General features: G+C 39.6%; 1 protein-coding gene across 2 annotated transcripts in view; it reads right to left on the bottom strand.

Annotated features, from left to right (window-relative positions):
* SLC9A9 (solute carrier family 9 member A9) overlaps positions 1-27,861 on the bottom strand; it is a 579,933-nt gene that overhangs the window by 299,779 nt on the left and 252,293 nt on the right. For both annotated transcript variants that reach the window (XM_032258640.1, XM_032258631.1), the window contains exons 7-8: positions 23,599-23,737; positions 19,139-19,244 (exon numbers count right to left, since the gene is read on the bottom strand). In XM_032258640.1, coding sequence (XP_032114531.1) covers positions 19,139-19,244; positions 23,599-23,737 — 245 coding nt within the window. The remainder of the gene's footprint in view (positions 1-19,138; positions 19,245-23,598; positions 23,738-27,861) is intronic.

Here is a 27,861-nt window from a genome sequence, read left to right as displayed (position 1 = left end):
AAATGAGACCCCACATAGCCAAGACAATCCTGAGCAAAAAGAACAAAGCTGGAGGCAACACACTACCTGATTTCAAACTAAGACAAAGCTAGAGTAATCAAAACAGCATGGTACTGGTACCAAAACAGAGATATAGACCAATGGAACAGAACAGAGGCATTGGAGGCAATGTCACACATCTACAACCATCTGATCTTTGACAAACCTGACAAAAACAAGCAATGGGGAAAGGATTCCCTGTTTAATAAATGGTGTTGGGAAAACTGGCTAGCAGTGTGCAGAAAGCAGAAACTGGACCCCTTCCTGATATCTTACACTAAAATTAAACCCAGGTGGATTAAAGACTTAAACATAAGACCTAACATCATAAAAACCCTAGAAAAAAGCCTAGGAAAAACGATTCAGGACATAGGCACTGGCTAGGACTTCATGACTAAAACACCAAAAGCATTGGCAATAAAAGCCAAAATAGACAAATGGGACCGAATTAAACTCCAGTGCTTCTGTACAGCAAAAGAAACAATCATTAGAGTGAACTGGCAATCAACAGGATGGGAAAAATTTTTTGCAATCTACCCATGTGACAAAGGGCTAATATCCAGAATCTACAAAGAACAAAAACAGATTTACAAGAAAAAAACAAACAAACCCATCCAAAAGTGGGAGAAGGATATGAACAGGCACTTTTCAAAAGAAGACTTATATGAGGCCAACAAACATATGAAAAAATGCTCATCATCACTTATTATTAGAGAAATGCAAATCAAAACCACATTGAGATACCACCTCATGCCAGTTAGAATGGTGACGATCATTAAAAAAATCTGGAGACAACAGATGCTGGAGAGGATGTGGAGAAATAGGAACACTTTTACACTGTTGGTGGGAGTGTAAACTAGTTCAACCATTGTGGAAGACAGTGTGGTGCTTCCTCAAGTACCTAGAAAGAAAATTCCATTTGACCCAGCAATCCAATTACTGGGTATATACCCAAATGATTATAAATAATTCTATTATAAAGACATATGCACACGTATGTTCATAGCAGCACTGTTTACAATAGCAAAGACCTGGAACCAACCCAAATGTCCATAGATGATAGATTGGACAAGGAAAACATGGCACATATACACCATGGAATACTATGCAGCCATAAAAAACGAAGAGTTCATGTCCTTTGTAGGGACATGGATGAATCTGGAAACCATCATTCTCAGCAATCTGACACAAGAACAGAAAATCAAACACGGCATGTTCTCACTCATAGGTGGGTGTTGAACAATGAGAACACCTGCACACAGGGAGGGGAGCATCACACACTGGGGTGTGTTGGAGGGGCCAAGGGAGGGACAGTGGGGGGGTGTGGATGTTGGGGTGAGATAACATGGGGAGAAATGCCAGATATAGGTGACGGGGTAATGGAGGCAGCAAACCACATTGCCATGTGTGTACCTATGCAACAATCCTGCATGATCTGCACATGTACTTCAGAACCTAAAGTACGATAATAAAAAAAAGAACAAACACATGCACACACACAGAAAGAACTAATATAAACTCAGAAAAAAAAATTAAGCAACAAAATTTATCTGACCCTTAGTATTAGCATAGACAATCATAATTCTACAGCTTAGTAATTAATTCAATCACACAAATTACTGTAATTAGTATGACTCTTACAAGCCAAACATATTTTGAACATGTCTATCTAAATACACCTATTATCTCTAAAATTCTAAGCCATGGAAACAAATTCAGAGTTGACTGTTTTCTGCCTTAGGAAAGTACATTTTAATTGTCACTATGGTTTTATACTCATGCCTGTGAGCACTAGTTGTGCTGCTGTTATGTGAGGACCTAGTTAGTTCTCTTAAATTCTCTGAACCTCAGATTCTTGTGTGTAAGAAAGAGGGTGAGGGGGACCCTCACGGGACTCAGAAGTGCTTTTTGTGCCAGTCATCAAACTAGTGTGTCAGCTCCAAAACCACCTGTCTTTACTCTCTCTGTGAACCTGAGTACATGGGGCCCTACAAACCATGCTTTCCTTTGCCAGTGCTGTTGGTTTCTACCAGTATGAAGTGCCAGAGGGTGGCTAGAACCCAGTGGGAGAGAGAAGGGCTTGCTTTTTCCTATTTGCTTGCTCTTTCTGTTAGCTTCAATGACACCCCTCAGAGAGGGCAGCGGCAGCCAGGCAATGTCCTCAGAATTCTGGATCCCAGCCCAGTGGTTTCCTCTTAGGAGCTTTTAGATTCACTTCCTTTGGTACTTCTCCTCCTAGAGTTCACACTTGCTTCCTGTAAGTATTACCTCTCTGTTACCTTTGTGCACACTTCGTACCTTTTCAGAATTCCATCAACTGTCTACCCAATTTCCTGAATTAAACTCTGTCAATAGCCAGATTGTTTCACTTTTTTCTGAGTGAATCCTGACTGATACTCTCTTGTGGGTATCTTATCTTTCTAAACTTTGATAGTTCTCAGAAATGATTGACAGTTTTCCATTTGAAAATAAGATCCAACTCGTATCTTCCCTGTCATAACTGAGACAATGGGGAATACCAGGGGCAGCCAAGCCCCTGTGCCAAGTCTCAGAGAACTAGGACTCATCCTCTTTTCAATCCTACCTATGGTTGGAATTGATATTTTAAAAAAGGGATGTGGTTATTTGGTTTGGCTGTGTCCCCATTCAAATCTCACCTTGAATTGTAGTTCCAATAATCCCCACATGTCATGGGAAGGACCCAATGGGAAGTGATCAGAGGGTGAGGGTGGTTTCCTCCATGCTTTTCCCATGCTAGTGAGAGAGCTCTCACTAGACCGGATGATTTTATAAGTGTCTCGCATTTCCCCTGCTTGTACTCATTATTCTCTTGCCACCCTCTGAAGATGTGCCTTCTTCCAGAATTGTCAGTTTCCTAAAACCTCCTCAGCCATACAGAACTATGAGCCAATTAAACCTCTTTTCTTTATAAATTACCCAGTCTTGGGTATTTCTTCATAGCAATGTAAGAATGGACTAATACAGTAAATTGGTACAAAGACTGGGGTGGGGCACTGCTATAAAGATATCTGAAAATGTGGATGCAACTTTGGAACTGGGTAAGAGGCAGAGGTTAGAATAGTTTGGAGGGCTCAGAAGATGACAGGAAAATGTGGGAAAGTTTGGAACTTCCTAGAGACTTGTTGAATGGCTTTGACTAAAATGCTGACAGTGATGTGTACAATGAAGTCCAGGCTGAAGTGGTCTCAGATGAGGAACTTGTTGGGAACTGGAGCAAATGTGACTCTATGCTTTAGCAGAGACTGGTTGCATTTTTCCCCTGCCCTAGAGATCTATGGAAATTTGAACTTGAGATAGATAATTTAGGGTATCTTGTGGAAGAAATTTCTAAGTAACAAAGCGTTCAAGAGGACCTGGAGCAAAAAAAAAAAAAAAAAATCTGGAAAATTTGCAGCCTGATAATGCAACATTCTGGAGAGGAATTCAAGACCTCTATAAAACTTCTCATTACAAAAGTAATGAGAAGCCAAATTCTAATCACCAAAATAATGGGAAAATGTATCCAGGGAATGTCAGAGACCTTCACAGCAGCCCCTTCTATCACAAGCCCAGAGACTTAGGAGGGAAAAAAATGGCTTTATGGGTCTGGCCTAGGCCCCACCCCCTGCTCTGTGCAGCCTCAGGACATGTGCCCTGTGTCCCAGCTGCTTTAGCTTCAGCTTCCACATGTTGTGGAGCCTGTGGGTGCACTGAAGTCAAGAACTGAGATTTGGGAACTTCTGCCTAGATTTCAGAGGATGTATGGAAATGCCTGGATATACAGGCAGAAGTGTGCCACGGGATGGAGCCCTCATGGAGAACCTCTGCTAGGGTAGTATGGAAGGAAAATGTTGGGTTGGAATCTCCACACAGAGTCTCCACTAGGGCACTGCCTAGTGGACCTGTCCTCCAGACCCCAGAATGGTAGATCCACCAACAGCTTGCACTATGCACCTGGAAAAGCTGTAGATACTAAACACAAGCCCATGAAAGCAGCTGGGACAGGGTTGTACCCTACAAAGCCACAGGGGCAAAGCTGCCCAAGGCTGTGGGAGCCCAACTCTTGCATCAGTATGACCTGAATGTGAAACAGAGTCAAAGGAGATCATTTTGGAACTTTAAGGTTTAATGACTGCCCTAATGGATTTTGGACTTGCATAGGGGACAGTGGCATTGTTTTGGCCAATTTCTCCCATTTGGAATGCAATTCCTGTACCCTCACTATATCTAGGAAGTAACTAACTTACTTTTGATTTTACAGACTCATAGGGAAAAGGGACTTGCCTTGTCTCAGGACTTTGGACTTGGACTTTTGGGTTAATGCTGGAATAAGTTAAAACTTTGGGGGACTGTTGGAAGGGCATGATTGTGTTTTAAAATGTGAAAACATGAGATTTGGGAGGGGCCAGGGACAGAATAATATGGTTTTGCTGTGTCCCCACCTAAATCTCATCTTCAATTATAGTTCCCATAATCTGTATATGTGATGAGAGGGACCTCGTGGGAAGTAGTTGGATCATAGGGACAGTTTCCCCCATACTGTTCTCATGATAGCGAGTGAGTTCTCACCAGATCTGATGATTTTATAAGCATCTAGCATTTCCCCTTCTTGAACTCATTCTCTCTGCTGCCATCCTGAGAGATTTGCCTTCCATCATGATTGTAAGTTTCCTGAGGCCTCCCCAGCCATGTGGAACTGTAAGCCAATTAAATCTCTTTCCTTTATGAATTACCTAGTCCTGAGTATTTCTTCACAGCAGTGTGAGAATGAGCTAATACACAGTTTTTATACTGGAACAAGTGATTTGGAGAAAGAAATATGTTTGGCCTAGAACTATTAATGAGGCATAGTCTAGACTTGGATATATATCTTTCAATTCCCAATCCCATAATACTTCCAAAACACAAGCACTGTCCTATGATGGAGTAGCTACCACAACATGTGAGAAGCTCCCAACATATGTTTGAGGTGAAAGATCATCTGCCAGCATTGTCATAGAAAGGATTCTTTACTTCAAGCCTGGGTTTCCTCAAATACTGCATGCCTGTCATTTTCCTGTGTATTGTTTCAATAATCCACTAGGATGAACACTTCAATTTAGTCTTTTTTTTTTTTTTAGGTCAAAGAGATAATACTGGTTCCAAATGAAACCTTTAGGCATTTTGAATAGAGGCCAATTTTCTCAATAAGTGAAGACAAGATGAAAGTATATGCTTTCAAAATTGTTTCAATTTTAAACAAGTCTTTTAATGTAAAATTTTAAAACCTATTGTTACCATATCTTCTACTCATAAGACATTATTTTTTTCTAATAAGTTAGGAGGTTTAAAGAGAAACTCTGAAAGTCTTCTTCACGTGGAAAAGGATGTTTCTAAATTTCTGGACCACAAAGCTTTAGGTCAGAGGGCATGGAAAATAGTGGGTTCTGATGACTCTGCCCAAATGACAGAGGCAGTTCACCCCAAAGGAATCCACTCCCTGTCTCCTTGTCTCTGACAGCTGTTTCTTACTCCTTTGCTTTGCCTGTTCTTGTCACTTCCAGGCTTTACTTAGTTTACAGCTTACATGGTTCTGTGAAGTCATTTTAGTTTCAGAAAGAAATTACTCTCAAGAAAATTTGAGGGGATTTAAATTTTTTTTTACTTTATTTTAAAAGTATTTCCTTTACATTCCAACAATGTTGGGATGTGAAAAAATTACTTACATAAAATAAAATTGATGATATACTTTACCAACAAAAAGTTGAATAAAACTTTTCCCTTCAAAAAAAAAAAAAAGGAAAAAACCAAATCATATCCTTTAATAACAATGTTATAAGGCTGTCATGTTTTTTAGTACAATGTCATAAGATCGAAAATTAACAACAAAGCATAGGCTAAATAAATGTATGCATTGGAGATTTTAAAATGCATTTTTCTAACTAAAATTTGAGTTGAGGCCGGGCATGGTGGCTCACGTCTATATCCCTGGCACTTTGGGAGGCTGAGGTGGGAGGATCATCCAAAGTCAGGAGTTCAACACCAACCTGGTCAACATGGTGAAACACCATCTCTACTAAAAATACAAAAATTAGCCAAACGTGGTGGTGTGAGCTTATAATCCCAGCTACTTTGGAGGCTGAGGCAGGAGAATCGTTTAAACTTGGAAGGTACAGAGGTTGTAGTGAGCCAAGATTGCACCACTGCACTCCAGCCTAAACAACAAGAGTGAAATTCTGTCAAAAAATAAATTGAAGATAAAATAAAATGTGAAATTTCAGATTCTTTAGAAGTAAATAACAATAAGTTTATACCACATATCCTATCAAAACCGATGGAATAAAAATCAAATCATTATTTAGTAGAAAACTGATCATCTTCTATGCATTTTATTAGGACAAAAAGGTTGAAAATAAGTAGACTATTTACCTCAAGAAACTGGACAAGGAACATAAAAATAGATCCCATGTAAGCAGAAAAAACTTAAAGAAAAGTGTAAAAGTAGCCAAAAAGAATATATGGAAAAGAGGACTTGGTCAGTAAAATAGAGTTGTAAAGTACGAGTAGAGTCCATGCCTCTCAACCCCTGTGGCATCTTGGGCCTCGATGCTTCCCACATTGCCGTTCTCCAGCCATGGCTACAGGCATAACACGGGTGATGTTGGCCAATAGCTTTGCCCTGCCGAGACTTAATTTTCTTATCTGGCTAGTGGCTACCTATCTCACAGGTCTGTTTTGAGTATAGTACAATGATGGATATTAAAATGCTTTACAAACTAAGTACTAATAAGTAAATATAAGGTTTTGCTATAATTATTAGGAGTAGATGAAAGGAAGAAGACAAGAAAGAACAACTTGGAGAAACGCATTTCAGGGATAAACACAGCAACATTTCCTACTTAACAAGTTACTGGGAGATGAAATAGTACATGCTTTGTACATTCTATGCCCCTTTTCACCTTTGTTGCCTTCTCTTCACCTTTAACTCCCACATCAAGGAAAGCAGGTAGAAATGTGCTCGCTAATCCTAGTAACCTAACTTAGACAATTCTCAGTAATGCCACCGACTTACATGACTGAGTTTGGTATCTGCTATTTATCCACTTGATTGCTAGTTATCTATTGAGATCCTATACTGAGCAGAGCACTGACCATGGGTGTGGGGAACAGAAGAATGAATAAAGCAGGCCTCGGCCTCAAGCAGCTTTATGTCTCCTAACAGAGAAAAGACAGATACAAAGACATCTAAAGCCGGGTAGAATAGTGGGTGATAAGAAAGGAATTCTAAAAGGGAGTAATTTCTTTCAGGATAGAAAAGCTGGGAGAGGGATACAGCAGGCATTTGGGTCTTGAAAGATGAGAAAAATTTGGGAGTGCAGGTTCATGGGTAGGAAATTCAGTAAGAGCAAAGGGAGAGAGACAGGTGATTGTGGGCATGTCTGAGAAACATGTACTTTACCAGCATGCTTGGGTTTTAATCCATTATAGATAAGGAATAAATACACATGAATTAACTGAAAAATTTTTTAGATACAAAACTTAACAGGAGAAACAACTAATAAACTCTATGCTTACTTGTTACATTAATTATTATAAGCACTAAAGTATTTATTTTGCATGTTTTGTTAGGCCTGGCATCCATAAAATTAGAAATATAAAATATCTAGTATGTCTACCCTCTGCTGGCGAAATATTTCTTCATTTTCTTTTCCAATAAAAATAAAATCTGATCATCTGTTTCCATCTCTGCTGGAAAAACAAGCAATCCTTAAATGCAACTCTTGTGTTACATGTCCAAGATGTTAGATTTAAATTGTACGTATGGGGTCTTGCAGCAATGATGAATGGATTCAACTACATATATCTATGTCCATGTGGAGTGGGTCATGCTCAACAATATCTGGGACCTAAAATAAATAAGGGATCTGAAAGAAATCAGGAGGTGGCTTACAAAAAAATAATAATGAGAGCATCTGACTCATTTTTGTGCACAACACTGCCTTTCAGTGTTTGCACACTGAGATTTCAGTGGTGGGCAAGAGCCCCCAAAAATTGGTTGCAGGGACTCATTTATGCAATTTTGGGTAATAAACAGAACTAACACTTTTTGACACTATCTAAAATAACTTTTTTGAAAAACCACAAAGAGGCACACAGCTAAATTCAAGTTAATTGGCAAGCAAAGAAATTTAGGAAACATCATGAGGAGGTCTATGATTCTTGGGGAAAAATAAAAACTCTGCTGGCAAGTAAATTATTTCCAGAGAGATCAATTTTCAGAGAACAATTAATTCCTTTTGTGTTAACAGAATACCATTTACACTGTTTTCTATGACTTCTACCTCTGGACCCTCTCAGAGAGCATTAGTGCTACTAAATACAGTATATGTCTACTTGCTTGCTGATAAGATCAAACTTCAATGTGTGGTTGTAAATTATGTAAGAAAAAATGTACAATACTGGGAGTCAGAAGACCTAGGATCTATCTGGTCATAGTTCAGACACTTGGCTAGTTTGATGACTGGTACAATTTAAATCCATTGCCTGTTCCATTGCTTTCTCCTCGCTAAATTGAAGAAGGTAGTCTGTTTAGCGGTCTTCAAATAGTAGTATATAAGACAATCCAAGTAAGGGGGAAGAAAGACCATCATAATTTTAATAAGCACCTTTGTATATTCTAAGGTAATACAATTACCCTTGTGGACAAAAAATGAAAATTAATATACAAGCATATGTTACGTAATAAATCTATTTTATCTTATTTGTTGCCAATAAGGGTCAAGAAACTCTGGCCAGCAATGCTCTAGATGACCTCTAAGCACCTTCCAGTTGTAAATGTCTGTGATATAAATGGTTCAGTTTTTATATTTGCTTCAAGGTCTGCATACACGGGAATGAAGAAGTGCATGAAGTTTAATAGCTTCACTTGACTTCTTGTCAACTAGATCACCCAGTGTCTCCCTCTTGACCTCTAACTCCTCAAGGGCTAGGTCCCTGACCTATATTATCACTGACCCATAACAGTGCCCAACACACATCAGGTACTCAAATACACATTTGTCAAAGGAATAAACTTCTACTTCAAGAAATGTTTATGTGCTTTGAAAAGAACACAGGGAGATTAATCCTGATTCTCACATACAAATAAATGTTTATATGAATTTATTCCAGGCAGGTCCATTGTCTTCTAACATTTAAATATTCAAGACTGTTGTCACCTACAGTCTCTGTTTCTGATAACATTATTCCAGAATTATTTTCTCATTAAAAGTTGATGAAGCCATCAGATACGGAAGTAGAAAAATAAGTGTCTGTCACATGAGGCATGCTAAGACTAGAGAATACTGCATTTTTGGACAGGAATATTGATTACATCACTAGAACACAGAAAGAGAATAAGAAAGAAAAAATGTGTCTTGCTCGCAGATGGTCCTCTGAGGGGTTTAAGAGGTTGATGGGTTACTTTTCCATGCCACACTTTTATTTATTTTTGATCTAGTAAAAAGAGACATTTCTGACAGGTTTTCTACAACCATTGAAAGTGAACCTGGAACTGAGAAGTCAAAGATTTAACAAAACGGAAAACTCCTTCAGGCACTATGAAAGTATCCAACTTTCCAAAGAGTACAATTACTGTCTAGTTCACCATATTTGGCAACTCCATAGTTGGCAGATTAATAATGTGTCTATGGAATATAAGAACATCAACACAGAAAACAGTATGAATCTATGTTCTTATTTCTGATTCCTCCAATGCTGCGTATAGATATGCATTTAAGTTTTACTTCATATCTACATTGCCAGGTTTAGAAATTTTTGCTTAAAAACATCCTCTATGTAAATTCTTCATAACATAGTAATGAGTACTTATGCAAATTAACTTGAGTTCTGGAGAAGAAAGAAAAACATGTTTTGCTTAGATCCCTGGGATGTCACCTCAAGTTTTAGTGTTCATCAGGCCTACCCTCCTTGTCCTGGTCTCTTTTTGATCCCCATTTCCTTGGAGTCAGCTAACACATTTACATCATTGTTGCCTAAATCTCTGATCAGCAGTCTTACCCCAGATGTCCAGGCCTAGTTGCCCACTGTACTTTCCCACGTGGATACTCAACCCTTGTGCAGAATTCTGAAGGTTCTGGCATGAACGGATTATTGTGTCTCCTTTTGGCTGCATGTATTCACTCACTTCCATGCTCCATTTTGGTGAAATGAAACACTGGCCCAACAGACATGAAAACCTGGGAATTATCCTTGACTCCTTTTTCTTCTTCACCTCACGTTAGTTATTTGTGCCATCTTCTGACAATTTTCTACATGCCTGTGCAGAATATGGGGTCTTGGGTGATGAATTTTCCCTTTTCCCCATGTCTCCTGGCACCATAAAGAGATGTGAAATAATGACTGAAAACATTTACAGTGAAGAAAGCAGAGGTAAATTTGTCCACTACTTTAGCTACATGTACAGGTTGTTTGAATATGGAAATGAAAAGCTATTTGGTTCAAGGAAGTGCAGGTGTGAGTTAATGAGTTATAATGTGAGGAGACATGCTTTACACCTGTGTTTATTGAGATGGCATCATTGCATGTTTGCCTTTGGTTCAGTGTGCTGGTTAACAAATCCCCTTGAGAATTTTAGGCACTATTTCTGCAGCTTGAACACCTAATATTTTGAGCCTTAGGGTTTTGTTTTTTTTTTTTTCCTGGCTTGGAAAACACTCACTTCACCTCATTTGTTGGTGAATTGTTGGTTAAGTTGGATTCATCGGGTCCTGTCAATATGCAAGCAAACCAGTTTTAAGGTAAGAGATGTTGGCTAATGACATGTACTTGGAGGCTAAAACTGGCCAGATTTGTTTTGAGAAACAATTCAAACTAAGTTCCCTCCTGGAGATTTGTTTTATTTACTGAGCTCCAGAAATACATTTCCTATCCAGTCATGTAATGCATCAGTGGCAAGCCAAATGGAACACATTCACCTCTGGGCTAAAAGCCTTCTTAAGAGTTTGAAAACAATTTTTGCCCAAGTGAGAAATGATGAGATGAGAAGTAATAAGCCAACTTACTCAGACAAGTGAAATCTCAACATGTTCAGTAATAGTCATTTCATTTGGAAATCTCTCCTATTTATTGCAAAATAGGCTTTCCCAAGTTCCTCCTTTTCCTGACTGCTTACTCTGCCTTTCAAGAACTGACTTGATAAATACATAGCACCTGAGTTTCCAAGTGCAGCTTTTCCTTCTCATGGCAATGAAATTAGGCCCCTGTGATTTGAGACCAATAGGAGAACAGGCTTAGAGGAAGAATTTGAGATGACTTAACTATTTGTGTTGTAAACACAACTTGTGTGTGCTGGGCACTTCTTTCTTTCAGACATCTTGGTCAATTTCTTAATGAATGGGCCAGTGTTAGTTGTTTTTAACTTTCTACACTTTAATTTTTTTTAAGAACCGTTTACGCTCTAGAATTAGGCTATAAAGCCCATCAGCATTACTTAATAATCAGGAATTTTTCTTCATATTTTTGGATGTCTGTTTTCTTAGATGGAAGTCCATCTAAGCTGAGTAAATTGTGTTCTATACTGTTTAACTTTTTGTATGAGAAAATGAGGGATGCCAGCAGCTGTCTTCCCCCTCCTTTGCCTCCCATGAACATAAAATTGCCCTAGGAATCCAAAAATGGAAGCTGACTTTATTACAGCAATGCCTGGAAGCAGGGAAATCATTAGACATGGTGTCAATGTTACCATTAGAAATCTTACTCTTCGGGTGTTTAATGACAGTCCCTGAAAGTTTGCTTCTGGCAAAAACCTGACCCCCAAAGTCTCAGCTGGGAAACAGATTATAAAAATGAATTTTCAAACAACCTATCCAGTGTGCTTTTCAGTTATCTTTATAAACTGAAACGCAGCTTCTATGACAGGTTTCAATTCCATTACAGATTATGCTATAAATAATACTGCTGAAGTATTTTCAATATTCAATTTAAAATGATGGCTCGGTAACCTAATGACTTTTAGAAAACAGGCACAAGAAAAATTCTACCTGATCCAAAATTAGGTAGGCATGTATACCAGGTAACTTGTGGAGAGAATTCCTTAAGATCATGTATTTACCCCAAAGCCACATTCTATATGTGTACAATGTCCTTCTATTACAAAGTAATGAAGCCTTTGGACTTTAGCAATAAGGAAAATAGAGATCCAATTAAAAGGATGAATTATTCCAATCCTTTATCAAGTCAGCTGAAGACCCAGAAACCAGAGACACATCCCTTGGTGGCTGCTTTTGTAAGGACAGCAGACACATCCGTGTACATTCTATGCTCTCTGGGTTTTCAAGAAGTCCCTAATGTTCATCTCTCTTCTGACATTAGGGACTTCTCCCAAACCCAGAGAGCACAGAAAGAAGAGAACATATGCGGATGTGTCTCATCCTCTAGAAAGACTTCTCACTTGCATTTTATATTCTGCCCAATCTTCCCAAATAAAAGTTTTCTCAATGTACTTGTATGTTTCAAGTAGCAGAGATTCATATTTCTGGGTAATAGAAACAGCAACTTTCATTTGCATGTCTAAAAGCCACTTGTTTCTATAAAACCAAGTTCTTCTATGTGACTACTGAACACGGCAGGTGCAATTTCCAAGAGACTGAGATGAGGTGGCTGCAAATGTGGCCCTTGAAGTAAAAGATGATCAAAATAAATCAAATGATCATAATCAAATTAGTAACAACTGAAAGTGAATGCAGGCCATGTGTTAATGAGTGAGCTGCTTACACTGAAGTGTTCATGATGAATCTGATAAGAAGCTGAATTGGAAAGGATAATGAACATGCAAACTGTCTTTAAAAGCTTGATTCTTTTTGTTTGTTTATCAGTATGCACCTGGCATAAGATGGTCCAAGTATCCTAGCCTAGAGGATGTGCTGTCTTTGAGACTCTCTTCCCTTCTGATCTGTCACAAAGTTATACAATTTCTTTTGTTGAAATACCTCATGGACTGTTCCTTCCTTTGTACCATTTAGATTTCTTTGTTTGCAAGTAATAAAAACATTCTCTGGCTAGCATAATCAGAAAGGAATTTATTGGAAGGAAGTATAACAGCTCTTAGAAAAGAGGCATCACGGCTGCTCCAGGGATCTGGTGGCAGGAATAAATAAATAGAGGGTCTCAACAGGGCTCTGCTATTGGAAAGGACACATGCCAGCACTTATACATCCTGCTCACTCTGTCCTAAAGTTTTACATACCAGGGGAAGAGTGTCTAGTTGACCTAGATTCAGATGTCATCATTCTCTTTGTCAGGGGAAGGTGGGACACGTTGATTAGAAGATGTTATCCATTGGAGTCAGGGGTAGTTTCCTCAGAAACATCAGGATGCTATTACCAGTGGAAGTGAAAATGTGTGCTGGGCAGCCAGAACCAACACATGTCCACCACATTCCTCTGACAGGGCTCTTCCTTTCCTGCCTGTATGTCTTCACTTTTTAACTTAATACTTGGGAAAATAAAGTTATAGAATAATAAAATCTGCATCATTTACTTGATGTATGGATCTGCTGTGAAATATTTGGGCTGGTGGATGTGTAAAATCTATAGGAATATTATCAGGCACAGAACACTTACTACAGTATAAGGGGATCTGTTATTCAGATTTTACAAGTTTTTTCTTTTGTTGAGTGAAAATTATTCATTCTACTGCTCAAATGGTATTTATTTTGTGCCTTGGATGCTTCAGTCATTCTTTTGGTGCTGATAAGGCCCTCTGGAATCTGTCTAACTTCTGCCATTAATCCTAATTCTTCATTAGCTCTGATTTTGTGCTTTAGAGCTACAGAGAGTAAATCAAATAGCTCAGTGCAATCTAGATGCACATATACAAACAATAACCAGTTAGAAACTATAAAGGAAGAAGTTCCCATTTACTGTAATACCCCAAAATATAAAGTAGCTAAAAAGATACTTAACAAGAAATGTGTAGGTCTAATAAGAAGACAACTATAAAAATTTACTGAGAGCCATAAAATAAGACTCAAATAGATGGAGAGTCATAACATATTCCTGGGTGGGAAGACTTGATGTTATAAAAATGCCATTTGTCTTCGAATTAATCTAAAAATTTAATGTACCCCAATTATATTTCAAAAATTATTTTCTGTTTGGAACCTGTTATTTTCAAGTCCATCAGGAATAATAAATACATGAGTATAGCAAAGGAGCTTTTGAACATGGGGAAGAGGAGTGAAAGATTGACCTACGAGATATTAAAATAAACCATGAAGCTAAAATAATTGATACAGTGAAGACTAAACATTGAGTGGAACAATGGAAAGCCCAGAACACATAGATACACATACACATGCATATGTGTACACGTGCACAGACATTTTAAGTAGGTAAAAGTTGGTGGGTATTAAAACAAGTGACTTATCATCTGGGAGGAAAATCAAATTGATACTATACCCCACATCTCATATCAAAACAAATTCCAGTTGGTTTCTGATGCAAAAACAAAACCAGACAACTTTTAAAAGAAATTATACATTATCATGAAGAAACACTTGGGTTTTCTATATGTTTTTTCTTTTTTCTTTTATTTTTTAGGCTGCTAAGTTTGTGGACATATCATTTACTTGGGTTTTCTAAGAAGGCAATAAAATTAACCACATGAAACTTAAAAATGCCCAGGTCAACACTTTTCCTTTACCCAAACAAACAAAACAGAACATAGCTAAAAGGTAAAGTATAAACTGGAGAAAATTTATAACCTATGTGACAGTTAAAAGGCTAATTTTCTTTTATTGTTTTTTTAGAGACAGGGTATCTCTTTGTTGCCCAGGCTAGAATGCAGTCATGTGACAGCTCACTGTAGTCCTGAACTCCTGAGCTCAAGCAATCCTCCTGCCTCAGCCTCCCTGGTAGCTAGGACTACAGTGTATGCCACCATGCTCAGATAATTTCTCTCTCTCTCTCTCCCTCTCTCTCTCTCTCTCTCTTTTTTTTGTATAAACAGGGTATCACTATCACTATGTTGTCCAATGTGGTCTGGAACTCCTGGGCTCAAGCAATCCTCCCTGCTTGGCTGCCCGAAGTGCTGGGATTATAGAAATGAGTCAATGAGTCATTGGTCCTAGCCAATTTTCTCAATAGATAGAGTAGCTAAACTGCAATGTGACAAAGATAAGCATCTCAACAAGAAAAAAGTAACAAAGGGCATAAACTGGTAGCTCACCAAAGAAGAAATACAAATAGCCAATGACATGTAATTTAAAAAGCTTTTCTTCATAAAAATATAATAAATGTAAACCAGAAGAAAATAGAACTTGATTATCAAATTGGTAGTGATTAGTAAGATTTGGGCTGGTGAAGATGTGAGTGAATGGGCTTGCTTTCACATTGTTGGTGGAAGTACAAAGGGATACAAATTTTCTAAGAGACAATTTGGACAAATTTCTTCAAAAATTTAAATTTTAGAGCTTTTAAGTCAGACATTTTATTTGTAGACAGTTATATAAATAAAAATTCTTATCTGTAGCTATAAGGATTATCATTGCAGTAATAGTAATAATATTAAACCTTATAAACAATCAAAAGGCTGTTACAATAAATTATGGCAAATTCTTATGATGTAGTATTTAATGTCTCAAAAAATTCACTATAAATTTTTTAATGCTCCATTCATGGCACTTTTTTCACTATAAATTGTTTAATGAAAAAAGCAAGTTACTTAAAAATAAAAAACATATACCTATATGTATTCATGAGTATATTTAGGTAGACATTTTTAAGTGCATATGTGTGTGTATAATTTTTATATATATATATAGTTAGCTAGACACAGCCGAATATTAGCGATTGTTATTAATATGCAGTAAGAATATAAGTGATTGCAAATTTATTTCCTTCTGTAAATCTGCATTTTCTAAATTTTCTACAGCGAATATATTACCTTGGGTGTAAGAAAAAATTGAAATATATTTAAAAACAGACGTACTTTGTTTAAAGTAGCAGGACTTTTTTTCAAATAGAATTGTACGTGAAATCCCAATTTCTGAAACCAGTAAAAGGGGTGAAGCGCGGGTAGGTGGCTGAGAGCCCTGCTCACTAGGCAAATGTCCTTGAGGGCCCACTTTGAAAGGTCAGGGCTCGGGGAATTCTGCTGAGAAATCACTGCATGTTAATACCATCTCTAGAAGCTACATTAACTGTTGTTAGTGAACCCATACGAGGCCCCACGATTGCTGGTTACCTCTGTAGTTACTCATAAACTATTTAATAGCTCATTTCATTTTAGTTTACTACATTCATTGTCTATTCATTCAGAAATCATTTTTTAAAAGTTTTCCAGATTTTAGCTTTGTTTCATATTAGTTTGCCTATGCATTCGAACTAAAAGGATTTTATTATTACGTGGATTAGAAAGTTATATTTCTATATATTTCTTTCTATAATTAGAAAGTTATAGTTTGATGCCACACCCTCAGATTTTATTGAAAGCTGATATGAGAAATGACCATATGAAGAATGAACATTTATCTTCACTAAAATTATTAAATACATTATATTTGTCCATTCTGGTGTTCAAAGTCTCTTACATACAGATGCATGTGATAAATTCTCCTAGAATTTTAGTATGGAAAAAAAGTTTGCCCATTTTAATAAATAAGCATGACTTTAAAAAAAATAATGCTGTATTGTTCCTATATAACTCATCATGTTTCCCTTTTGGCTTTGACTGCTAGAAAGCTCAGAGCTATATTTATTGCCAAACCACAGTAATGAACAGCTGCCTAATTTTGCAGAAAAATTCTATCCCAGAGCCCTTGAGTGTTTACCCTCAACTAAATGGTCCTGTGATGCACATAGCTTATATTATGAGTTGTCACAAATCCAATTTGGAAATAGGCAAGGATTAAATAATAAACAAACACATAAGTAATTTGGACGAAGCAGGCTTGGTCTTTGGCAATAGAAAATGCTCACACCTAGAGTTTGGTTTGTAGCAAATGTCTGTTAGGCCCATCACCTTAATCTAGTGTACTCCTCTGGAGTGAGTCTGTAGCTGGGTGCAGCCATGGACACCTGGGTCTTTCTGATACTGAGGTTCATACCTATATTCACCCATCCCATGATGCTGGCTCCTTAGAAGGTGGTCTGTGCAGCAGCTCAGTAAGGATATCAGGTTGAAAGGGTGTGAAAGAGCAAGGATCAAGTAAACTAGTAATTTATTCAGTTTCCCGTGGATGTTAGCCTTTAATATAGTTAACAGAACAAGATCTTGCTGAAAAGGACAAGGAAATAGGCAATTTTCACACAAATTGCCAATTCTTAGGTGATGGGGTGTGTGTGTGTGTGTGTGTGTGTGTTTGTGTGTGTGTGTCTGTTCATTATAACATCCAATAGTAAATTAAAAAATATTAGGTGAGTTAAGATACCTTTTTACCTTTGTAGAACGTCAAATATTTCTTCTTATTGTCAATATTACTTAGATCATTCTATAAGTTAAACTTGAATAGAATACAGAACGTGGGAAGAAAGCGAACTAATGTTTTTTGGATGACTATGATGTAAATGATTTGCCTACATTATTTCATTGAAGGGACATGACTATTTTTTTCTGAAATGCATAAGCTTTCCAGCTAACTCCTTAATAAAGTGGCAATGCACTAAAATAACTGACTTTGTATTGAAATAACTTAGATGCAAAGGTCTGATAGGGTGGAATACAGTAATGCAGCCTTGCTTATAGTATCATAACTGGTGGATGGCTTTCTGTATTGGCAACAGACACCCTTGAAGCCCATGGGAATAGCTTGGCCTGTGTGGCTCTGCAGTAAGTTGGGCCAGCTGATTAAAGCAATAGGTTATCACTACTAAAAAGATTTGCCACAGCATTCACAGGAGAACCAAGACTAGCCAAGGAGCAACTGAACCGTACAGGTGCCTGGGGCCCTAACTACTGCCTTCCTACCAACCTTTAGAGGTCTGCTTCATATTCCACAGATGGAGTTTCATTTAAGGTAGAAATGCTTGGTTCCCCAGAACCCAGGCTCTAAAATTGAATATCCTAGTTTTAAATCTCATCTCCACCACTTACTGTTGGCTGAGTAAGCTGGGCATAGTCTTTTTTGAATTTTTCTGCAGATTGATGAAATCATCCATGAAAGGAAGCTAGCCAGCACCTGGCTCATGGTACACCCTCAATATATGTCAGCTTTTATTATTATTTATTATTTAGACTTAAAGCATCACCTATTAAAATGCAAACACCCAGGGAGGTATACTTTGCTATCAGTTAGGAAGGATTCTCACCACTTGAATGTCAGATAAAATGAACAGAAAGAGGTCCAGGATCGAAACACCGGAGAAGTAGGGAACGGGGCTCGAGGAGAGAAATCGTGTTAACATTTTGCTGGGAGCCACAGAGATTCTTCTGCATGGAAAAGCACCCAAATTGCAGCAACCCATGTGCAAACCCTCATGGTTGCAGAGAGGCACGAATTGCTCAGTCCAGATCCTGGGATCTGCAGCCCTTGGGTGTAACAAACTGTCCCCTACCTATCAACTGTTCCACCTCAGAGGACTCTCTCTATAGACTTTCTGTGGTGAGAGACATTAAACTGTAGAGCCACCACATTTGCTATTTGTTTTCCAGCCTGCTGTGGAACGTATGTGAAGTTCTCAAACACTGATGTGTGTGGAGATATGCGTACCCTAGAGAGCCAGCTCACATTGGAACCTGCTGTTAAAAGCCAGTGGAAGCCACCGCTCTTCTCTACAAAGCAGTTGTGGGTATCCTTTCACACTCTGAATGAAGACTTCCATTTGAAAAGTCATCCATCACTCTATAAGCCAGTCTCTTCAGCATGCCTCCTGCCCAGCCAGGAGAAAAGAGGAAAGCATTTAGGAGATGTTCCATTAAGCTATTTTGTACAAAATGGACGAATTACTATTATTTTTTTTCTCTCTGGGGTACCCAAGAGAGGCTGATTCTGACCGAAACCATTCACATGCACTATTTCAGAGAGACTGCATTTCACCTCCTGCTTGGTCAGGGAGAGGCACACACCGGAGCCACACACTTAGTCATACATCCAGTTGGCCATGCAGCATGAAACACTGACCTGTGAGGCCGGCAGCCTCGGCAGACAGGAAGGCACTCCAAGAAAGCAGGAAAAACAGACCGGTCTCCAGCATTGGGAAGTCGCACAGCTTGGTAAATTTGGTCAAGTGAGAAAGACAAGTTAAGGGAAACAACAGCTTTTACAGCTACCTCTCCTTCTTGGCTGAGAATAAAAACTGATCTGGTGATGATAGCTCCACCGCAGAGTAAAATAACTGATCTTCAGACCTGACTGGAAGGCGGTAATTCTCACTGGGACCTACTTTGAAGGCTAGCATGAGTTCGTGCTTCCGCGGGGACTGACCATGCCTGTAAAAATTCAGACCTGTGTTCAGATTAAACAGGTATCTTACTGAGACTCTAAATTCAGCCAACTGTGGGCTTAGCCTCATCCCTTGGGAGGTACCCCTCAGGAGAGGTGTAGCAGGCATGCAAAAACAAAGCCGAGGAGAGCATGGGGGAAATGAGATGCTGCAAGTATGTCAGCACCAAGGAGTGCCGCTCCCTGGGGAGTGCAGGCTGTGGGCAGACTACCTGGTAGTCTTCTCTGCTGGGAATGGAAGTAGGATCAGAAGTTATACTCAGTGACAGGGGAGCTGCCCATGCCCTCTTGGTATAAGCAGATGGAGAAGGAGGTATATTCTTTCTGGGTCAGACAATATGCCCTTTACCAGGCAATGGTTCATTTTGACAAGGATGACACTTGGTTAATAGTCTATAAATTACAAATAGAACAAAGGAATAATGATCCCAGTTGGACAGAGAATGGATCATGGGGAGATGATTAGGAGTATGTGATCAATGGGAAAGGGTAACCCTGCAATATTGGGCACAAAATGCCCTGACAAATAAAGAGATGTGATCATGTTGCATTTTTATATTGCTAGAACAAAATCTAGAGAAAATTTCACATTAAGAGATGTTTAGCAGGGGGGCAGGGAAGCAAAAGTGTTACCTCTGGAATGGAACATTTTATTCTGATTCTTAACTCTGCCAGTCACTGGCTGTGTGATTTCTCAGAAGTATATTAACCTCTCTGAGCCTCATTTCTATTATACGTGAATTGACAATGAGAATAACACCTCTTCCTACACGAGGAGAGTAAAACGTGATGAAGTACGTTAAACATGTTCTGTAAAGTTTTAGAAGGCACAAAGGCAGAATAATATCCTGGTTGGGAGTGTAGCATCTGGAAGCCAACTCTACCTGGATTCATTCAAATTCACAGTATTCACTTGGACACATCTCTTGATTACTGGGTGCCTCAGTTTTCCTGTCTGAAAACAGGAATAACAATGCAACCTACCTCAGAGGTGTATAAACTAGTTAGTCTATGTTAAGTACTCAGAACAGTGCCTGGCATGTAACAAGTGATAGGCAACTTTTCTACTACTGTGGTCTAAATTAATTTTTTGTTTTTTTGGTAAAACATCTTTTTGGGAAATAGAATCAGTAAGGACCTGGAAGCAATTTTTTTTATCTGGTGTAAAGAATGGGCTACCCTGAGTTTCTTTTACAAGATTCCCTTTTGTTACTTAGAGGGAATCTTGTTTTTGTTTCTAGTGAGAATTCCCTCTTCTAGTTTGTTTTAAAGAGAATGTTCAGTTGGTCACAGAATAGCAATCAGCCATTGAGCTTGTTTTCTTTCAGTCTCCTTCAGAAAGTAGTTCAGCTCTGGGTCAGTTCCTAATTGCAGAGCCCAGGAGCCTACAACCTGAGGAGACTGCCTCAGAATGAAGGAGGTATGGGGTTAGGAAGATGAAGAGGACAGCCGTTTTAAGCACTTGCCTCCTTCCCAGCGTGTGTTTATAGAGCCCGTTAAACACCACCAGATGCTCCATGATCAGTGCCACCACTTACTGAGCCCCATTTCTTTCATCTCTACACCCTTTTTTGCCAGATCTGATCCAATCTTATGCCAGACTTCCAATCACCAGAAATTTTTTTCTTCCTTTATCAGCCTGTTCACATGTTACACCTTCCCCTCACATCAGGCAGAGAATTCTGATTTCAGTTTCTCCACTTAGTGTAGCCTCCAGAACCAAGAAGCCTGGGTTTGAATCCTGGCCCCGAAATGTCCTAGTTGTTTGTCCTTAGCCAAGGTGTTTAATTGTCTGAGTTTCCTCAGCTGAAAATTGAGATAGGAACAGTATCTACCTTCCAGAGCTCTTGTAAAAGCTATCTGAGATAACCCATGCAAAACACTTAGCGCAATGGCTAGCACGTAGTAAAGTTTTCAATAAATTTTAGAGGATATGGTTATTACCATACTCACTATTACTGACACGTGATCCAGAGTGAGCTAACATATCGTAGCCTCCTTGAGCCTCAGTTTCCTCAGGTGTAAGGTGAGGAGGATAATAACTTGTTTTACAGGGTTGATTCAAATGAAGAGAAGCAGAGAAAGCCTCTGCCACATGGTAAACGCTCATGAAATATTCCTATCTTTGTTGCTATCACTCTATTCTAAACAACACCTGGCCTCCACATAGTTCCAACTAAGAATTAAGAGGCAACAGGGAGTGGTGAGCAGAGCGTGGTCGGCCTCTTAATTCTCTCTCTCTGGGTTCACTTGCTGGCTGCATGACCTTGGGCAACAGCTTACCCTTTCTAAGCTTCACATCCAATAAAAATAGCATCTGGTGATAGGTTCATTGTGAAGCTTAGATGAGACACTACACGAAAAACACGTCGTAGGGGGCTTGCCACAGCATAGGTACTGCGGAGGTCGTTTTTTTCTTGTCGGAAACCAGCACTGCCTCTTCTGACTGTCTTTATTTCTGTCCAGGTAAAGGCCATTCCGCAAGGTTCCCAGGATGAAACTCTGGAGTAGACTTTGTCTCCTTTTCCTTATCTCTAATAACCAGGCAATCATTAAGTCTCAGAGATTTTTTTCTTCTAAACATCAGTCCCCTTCCTCATGCTTCCCTCATAGTTCGTCATCACAGTTTCCCTTGGTTCTAATCCCCGTCCTCTGATTCATCCTTCGTGCCAGTTCCTCATCTACATTTTAAAAACAGGATTGTCAGCCTGTTACTCTCCTGAGCAGAAACCTTCGACAGCTAATTGTGGACTAGAGAAAGAGGCTCATGCTCTTTGAAATACCACTTCAAGATACTCCACAAGCTGGGTCCATCCCACCGTGTCCCCTCATCCTCCATTTCTCACCAGCTGAAGCCCATGTCCTCCCAGGCATGTCTTCCAGATGCCACATCGGTCCCACTGCCATATCTCAGTGAATGCTAGTCTTCGCCTCCTGAATCACCAACTGCTCAGCCTTTGCCCTTATCCTATATTCCAGGCTGTGCCCAAAGCCCACTCTGCTTATATATACTGCTTTTCCAATTATTTTCCAGAATCATAAGGTTGGCCAAGGGTATTAGTCTATTGCAGACACAATGGCCTTGTCCCAGTTTGAGTGTTTACAGTGTGATAACTTCCATGTGGCTCTGGCATTCACTTTCTATCCCGCTCAATGGAGAGCTCATCTTTCCAAGCCTGTCACTCACTAAGGGCAGGGATCTTGTTTTACACATCTCCCGACCCTCTTAGATAGTCTCAGTGGAATCAAGCTTTTCAGCAGCTGCGCAGTGAATGTCTGGGTGAGACCTCATAGGAAAGGCCCCTAATATTTTGCCCTCTCTTTGCCTGGGGCCTTCACCCCTCTGGCAGACTTCTTCCTTCTCCTTCCCCTGATGTCTTTGGTTCTAGATCTTCTGTTCTGCCTCTCTTCTATGGCTCCACCTGGCCCTTATACTTGACATTGGCCTTCTGGCCTTCCTCCTCTACTCTGACTTACTGTTGCCCTATCTGAATGTTCTAAGTAAACAGCCCACCAGACCAGCTTCTTTCCTTGGCTCAGATTCTCTAGAAACTCTACCCATCATCCCAGATTTCTAAGAACAACAAAAAGGAATCAAATGGCATGATTGTTCAGGTATGGCATGCATATCATTTCAGCATTGCTTGCAGGTTCCCTTACATAAAGTAGCTGTGGATGCTTGTTTAAACTCACAGTGGCCTCTGGCTTGGGCTACCCTATAAGCTAGTGAGTGAATAAGCCTGAAAAAGAGGCAGATCATACCCAATTTATCACCCTTTGTCAATTGTCTTGTTCTTGACTCTGGATCTTCAATTCTTCCTCTTGACCCTAGTAAGGCCAATCCTGATGCCTCCTGTTCACTAGTTTTCCTAGGTGGTATTTATTTAAGGCAGTTGATGTCCTAGGATCAGATAGTGTCAACAGCATTAGAAATGACCTTGGACAGGAAGAGAGCTTGGGCCCCTCTGCTGCTGGTACCAACCTATGCTTCCAGGAATGACTCAGAACCAAGTGGTGCCGTATTAAACTTGGACCAGACTATCCAGCCACTTAGGGGCTTGGAGGTTGTCCATCATCAGAAGCATTCCATAGATACTGACTGTTCTTGACAGTCCCAGCTTTCCACATACAAAGGATATCAGTGCTGTGACAACGGCATACGCAGACCCCATTGCAAATGAGCCAGCGAAGATTCCCAGGAAATTCCCCACAGACTGGAAGAATGCTGCGGCGTCAAATGCATTTGGATTCTCCTTGGGACTGTAAATGGATATAGAACTGAAAAGAGAAGAGGGTGGAGGTTAGTTAGTGACTTTCATCTCATAGCCCAGATAGGATTTTGCACCCACTTTGGGGAGAGTTATCTTTACCTGTAATGTCGAGTGCTGGTTGGAAGGGTTAGGGGAAAACAGACACAGAAGAGAAGACATGGCAAATGCAGACATTTTCCCCTTTCCTTATAGCCCCTTCCCATGGGATCATATATTGCTGCCAGTCAGTAAACATTTTTATATTGGAAGGGTCATAAAGAATATTGTTTCTGAGCAAACTAGGCATTAAAACATGGTAGGTGTATAAGGAATCTGCTGAGAAGACAGATAACTGTGAATTATTTAGTGGCCATATGTCTTCAGTGCTGTTATATATTCACAAATGTTCTTGATAAAAAGTGCACTTTTATGGCCTGTGCACAAATGGGTGATACAAATCACAGCGTGCACAAAATATTCTGCCGTGATCTTGTCATAAACCACAAAGCATTCCTCCTCTCCAGTGTAACCCTTCAGAAACAGAGCATTGATGGTGTTCAGAACATCACAATATTAACCCCCAGGGAGAGACAAAACCCTCATTTTCCCACTGAAACAAATGGCAGCAGCTGCCCGAGGTCATCTTTTATACCCCAATTCTAGCCGCTGCCAACAGATTTATTTCCATAGAGAAAAATCAATCCACCAATAGGGAGTCTGTTCACTTAAATATTTTTGAGGACGTCATAGATGTTATATTTTAAAAAAAACCAGAGCCTCAAATCCCAGAGTGTGAATATGAAGGATAAGACCTGTCCTATTTTAGGAAATTTGAATTCCATATTGAGCATTAAAATGAACATATGTGCTAGATCCACTAGCTTCAGGGAGACTAATGAAATGACATTTCAGATTGTTTTTGCAGATTTTAACGCAAAATTTTAAAAACTAATCAGGAAAAATCAAGAGTTTAGCAGTGGGTTTTGGAAGGAGCTCCAAAAGCAGCAGTGTAGAGAGCAAAAGTACACCTGACGCACTGACTGAGATTAGGCTGGGTTTTACAGAGATGTAACGGAAACTTTTATGGTGCCATTGATGAGAGTATGTTAGTTCTCTAACCTGACTTTTTGTATCCAGAGATGACTTAAGAGAGAGCAGGGGGAGCCAACTCCAATTCTCCTACAGGAAGACCTGTGGCATTTAAAAAGGTAGTTTAAAATGCTCTTAGTTTTTCCCTGGATGTCTTTAAACCCCCAAAGTAGGCCAAACACTCCTGCTTTGATCCTGTAATTGGATAAGGAAGATGAATGTGGGTCTTGAATGAAATGTATGCGAGAAAAGGACTGCCTTTGAAGTGTTTTTCTTTTTTGTAAAGTGTTGTGCTTTGCAGGAAAAAGGAAAAGTAAATCCATATCTGGGTCCTTTGTATCTGCAAGTCCTGGGAAAAGGCGTAAAACTCCACTGGCTGTTAGGAAACCTGGTGCCTAGGCTGTGAGGCTTGATGTGTTTGAGCTGACATTCTCCAGCATATTTCTTCATTCCAGTGAAGAAACAATAGTGATGAGAAAGCATTCCATTTGCATTCAGCCTTTTCAACAAAGGTTTTTGCACAGTAGCACAGCTTTGGAAGTAATTCTGCTAACCCTGAGGTTGCCACTAGTAGATCTGAGCCACATTTTCCCTGTCCAGTCTATCATCGATGGGCATTTGGGTTGGTTCCAGGTCTTTGCTATTGTAAACAGTGCTGCAATGAACATTCGTGTGCATGTGACCTTATAGTAGAACGATTTATAGTCCTTTGGATATATGCCCAGTAATGGCATTGCTGGGTCAAATGGAATTTCTATTTCTAGGTCCTTAAGGAATCGCCACACTATCTTCCACAATGGTTGAACTAACTTACACCATGGAATATTATGCAGCCATCAAAAATGATAAGTTCGTGTCCTTTGTAGGGACATGGATGAACCTGGAAACCATCATTCTCAGCAAGCTGACACAAGAGCAGAAAATCAAACACCGCATGTTCTCACTCATAGGCGGGTATTGAACAATGGGAACATATGGACACAGGGAGGGGAGCACTACACACTGGGGTCTGTTGGGGGGAAATGGGGGAGGTATGGGGGGTGGGGAGGTGGGAAGAGATAGCATGGGGAGAAATGCCAGATATAGGTGAGGAAGGCAGCAAATCACACTGCCATGTGTGTACCTATGCAACAATCTGGCATGTTCTTTACATGTACCCCAAAACCTAAAATGCAATTAAAAAAATAAAATGAAAATTCCAAATTAACAAAATAAAAAAAATAAAATTGACTTTAAAATGGGTAATATTATTAACAGATCTATAAATGCTTATATTAATAAATAAAACTCTTAAGCTAAAAAAAAGAAAAAAAAAGATCTGAGCCATGGAACATGGAACAAGCATGGCTTTATCCCTTTCTCCACCTCTATAACTTCCAGGACTGTTTCCCTGTCCTGGTGCTTCTGGAACTCGGAGCACCCCCATCACACCATTTGGCCATACTCTATACCGTTATTTATGTATGTTTTCCTTTAAATCATTTTTATTCAAATTCAGGAGCTTTTATTAAAGAATATCCATGAAAGCACAAGTTCGATGTGCTAATTATATTTCTTTTTAATATATGTAAAGTAGGTAATTTAGAAAAAGAAAGTTCACCTATATGTCACCTAAAATCATCTGGGTATGCCCACTGATCTGCAGTCTGCACTTTGGGAAATGTTCTCTTCCTTCCCACTCAATGGGGTATGATCACTTTGTTTACTAACGTTTATACACTCCCTGTGATGTTTGACTTAACTGAGGGGAAAGGCTTAACTCTCCTTGGCCTATGGAGATTGTCCATTGAATTTGCTGGCCCTAGAGCTGCCTGGACACATGTACTGGGTGCCTGCCATGTGCCAAGTGATATATTAAGTAGGTGTAGGGTGTGGGAGGCAGACAGGGAAGAGCATAGAGAAGGGAAGCAGAATTTGATTCAAAAAACCTTATTAAACACCTGATATACGCAAGGCATACCTCAGGAGAGAAGCCTAAGATATAGATGACAACTAGCTCTAGTCCCAGTGTTAAGTGTGATTTTATGAGAAATATACAACATTTAATGGTAAAAAGAGAAAAGGGATACTATTTTAGAATAAAGGAGGTGGCATTTGAGCAAGGTAGCACGTCAACAGACAGAGATGGAGAGAGAGTATTCCAAGCAGCGGAAAGAGTGTAAGGAAAGGCAAGAAGGCAGGTGAGTTCAGGGCAATTGCAAGGCATGGCTGTGTGGTTACAGATGGAAGCAAGGGAGCACGTATGTGAGCACGTGTGCAGGGGTAAAGATGAGTGAGGCAGCATTACTCAGAGTCTCAAATTCCATGTTGAGAATATACTAAAGCCCTCACATTTACATAATAGTCCTCTTGTGCCACAGTATAGCTTTATTCGATCCTATAATAGCTCTGTGAAGTAAGCAAGGCACGTTTTTTTCTCTCTCCTTATCTTTCCCTCCCTCCCTCCCTCCTTCTCTTCCCTTCCTTTCCCTTCCCCCCTCCTTCTTTCTTTCCTTCCTTCCCTCCCTTCCTCCTTATCTCCTTCCTTCCTTCTTTCCTTCCTTTTGTCTTTTCTTTCTTCCTTTCTTAGAATTAAAGAAAAACTAAAAATCAGAGAAACTAAGATCACACAGCTACTAAGCTCATAATGTAGATTTTTTTATTCCTACTTTTAAAAAGGTGATCATGTTGGGGGAAACATAAACCCACATCAAGATAGTTGAGTGACTGTGACGCTGACTGTAAGGACAACGGGAGTTGCGGTACTGGAACATTTGTTTTCCTGCCTGGATGGCAAGGGGCAGCATCTCCCTGCACTCAAGCAAGGAGCAGAGTATGTGGGCTGGGGCAACAGCAGCCTCTCTCCTGGCCCGCTAGCAAGTGAGACTCAGAACTTCTCAGGAAATCCTGCTTTTCTGCCTGGCTTTGCTGAGACTGGACTGCGTCTTGCTCCTCTGTGGATGCCCAGGACACAGCCTGTTGTTTGGCACATGGCTGGCTATATAAAGGCTGATGGAACGAAGGTGCAGGACAACTGGAAAAGAAAAGAAAAGGAAAGAAAGAAAGAAAGAAAGAAAGAAAGAA

The sequence above is a fragment of the Sapajus apella genome, unplaced genomic scaffold (genome assembly GCF_009761245.1).
Source record: "Sapajus apella isolate SASKATOON/1434 unplaced genomic scaffold, GSC_monkey_1.0 scaffold4, whole genome shotgun sequence".
Lineage (NCBI taxonomy): Eukaryota > Metazoa > Chordata > Mammalia > Primates > Cebidae > Sapajus > Sapajus apella.
This window is presented reverse-complemented; position numbering and strand designations above follow the sequence as displayed.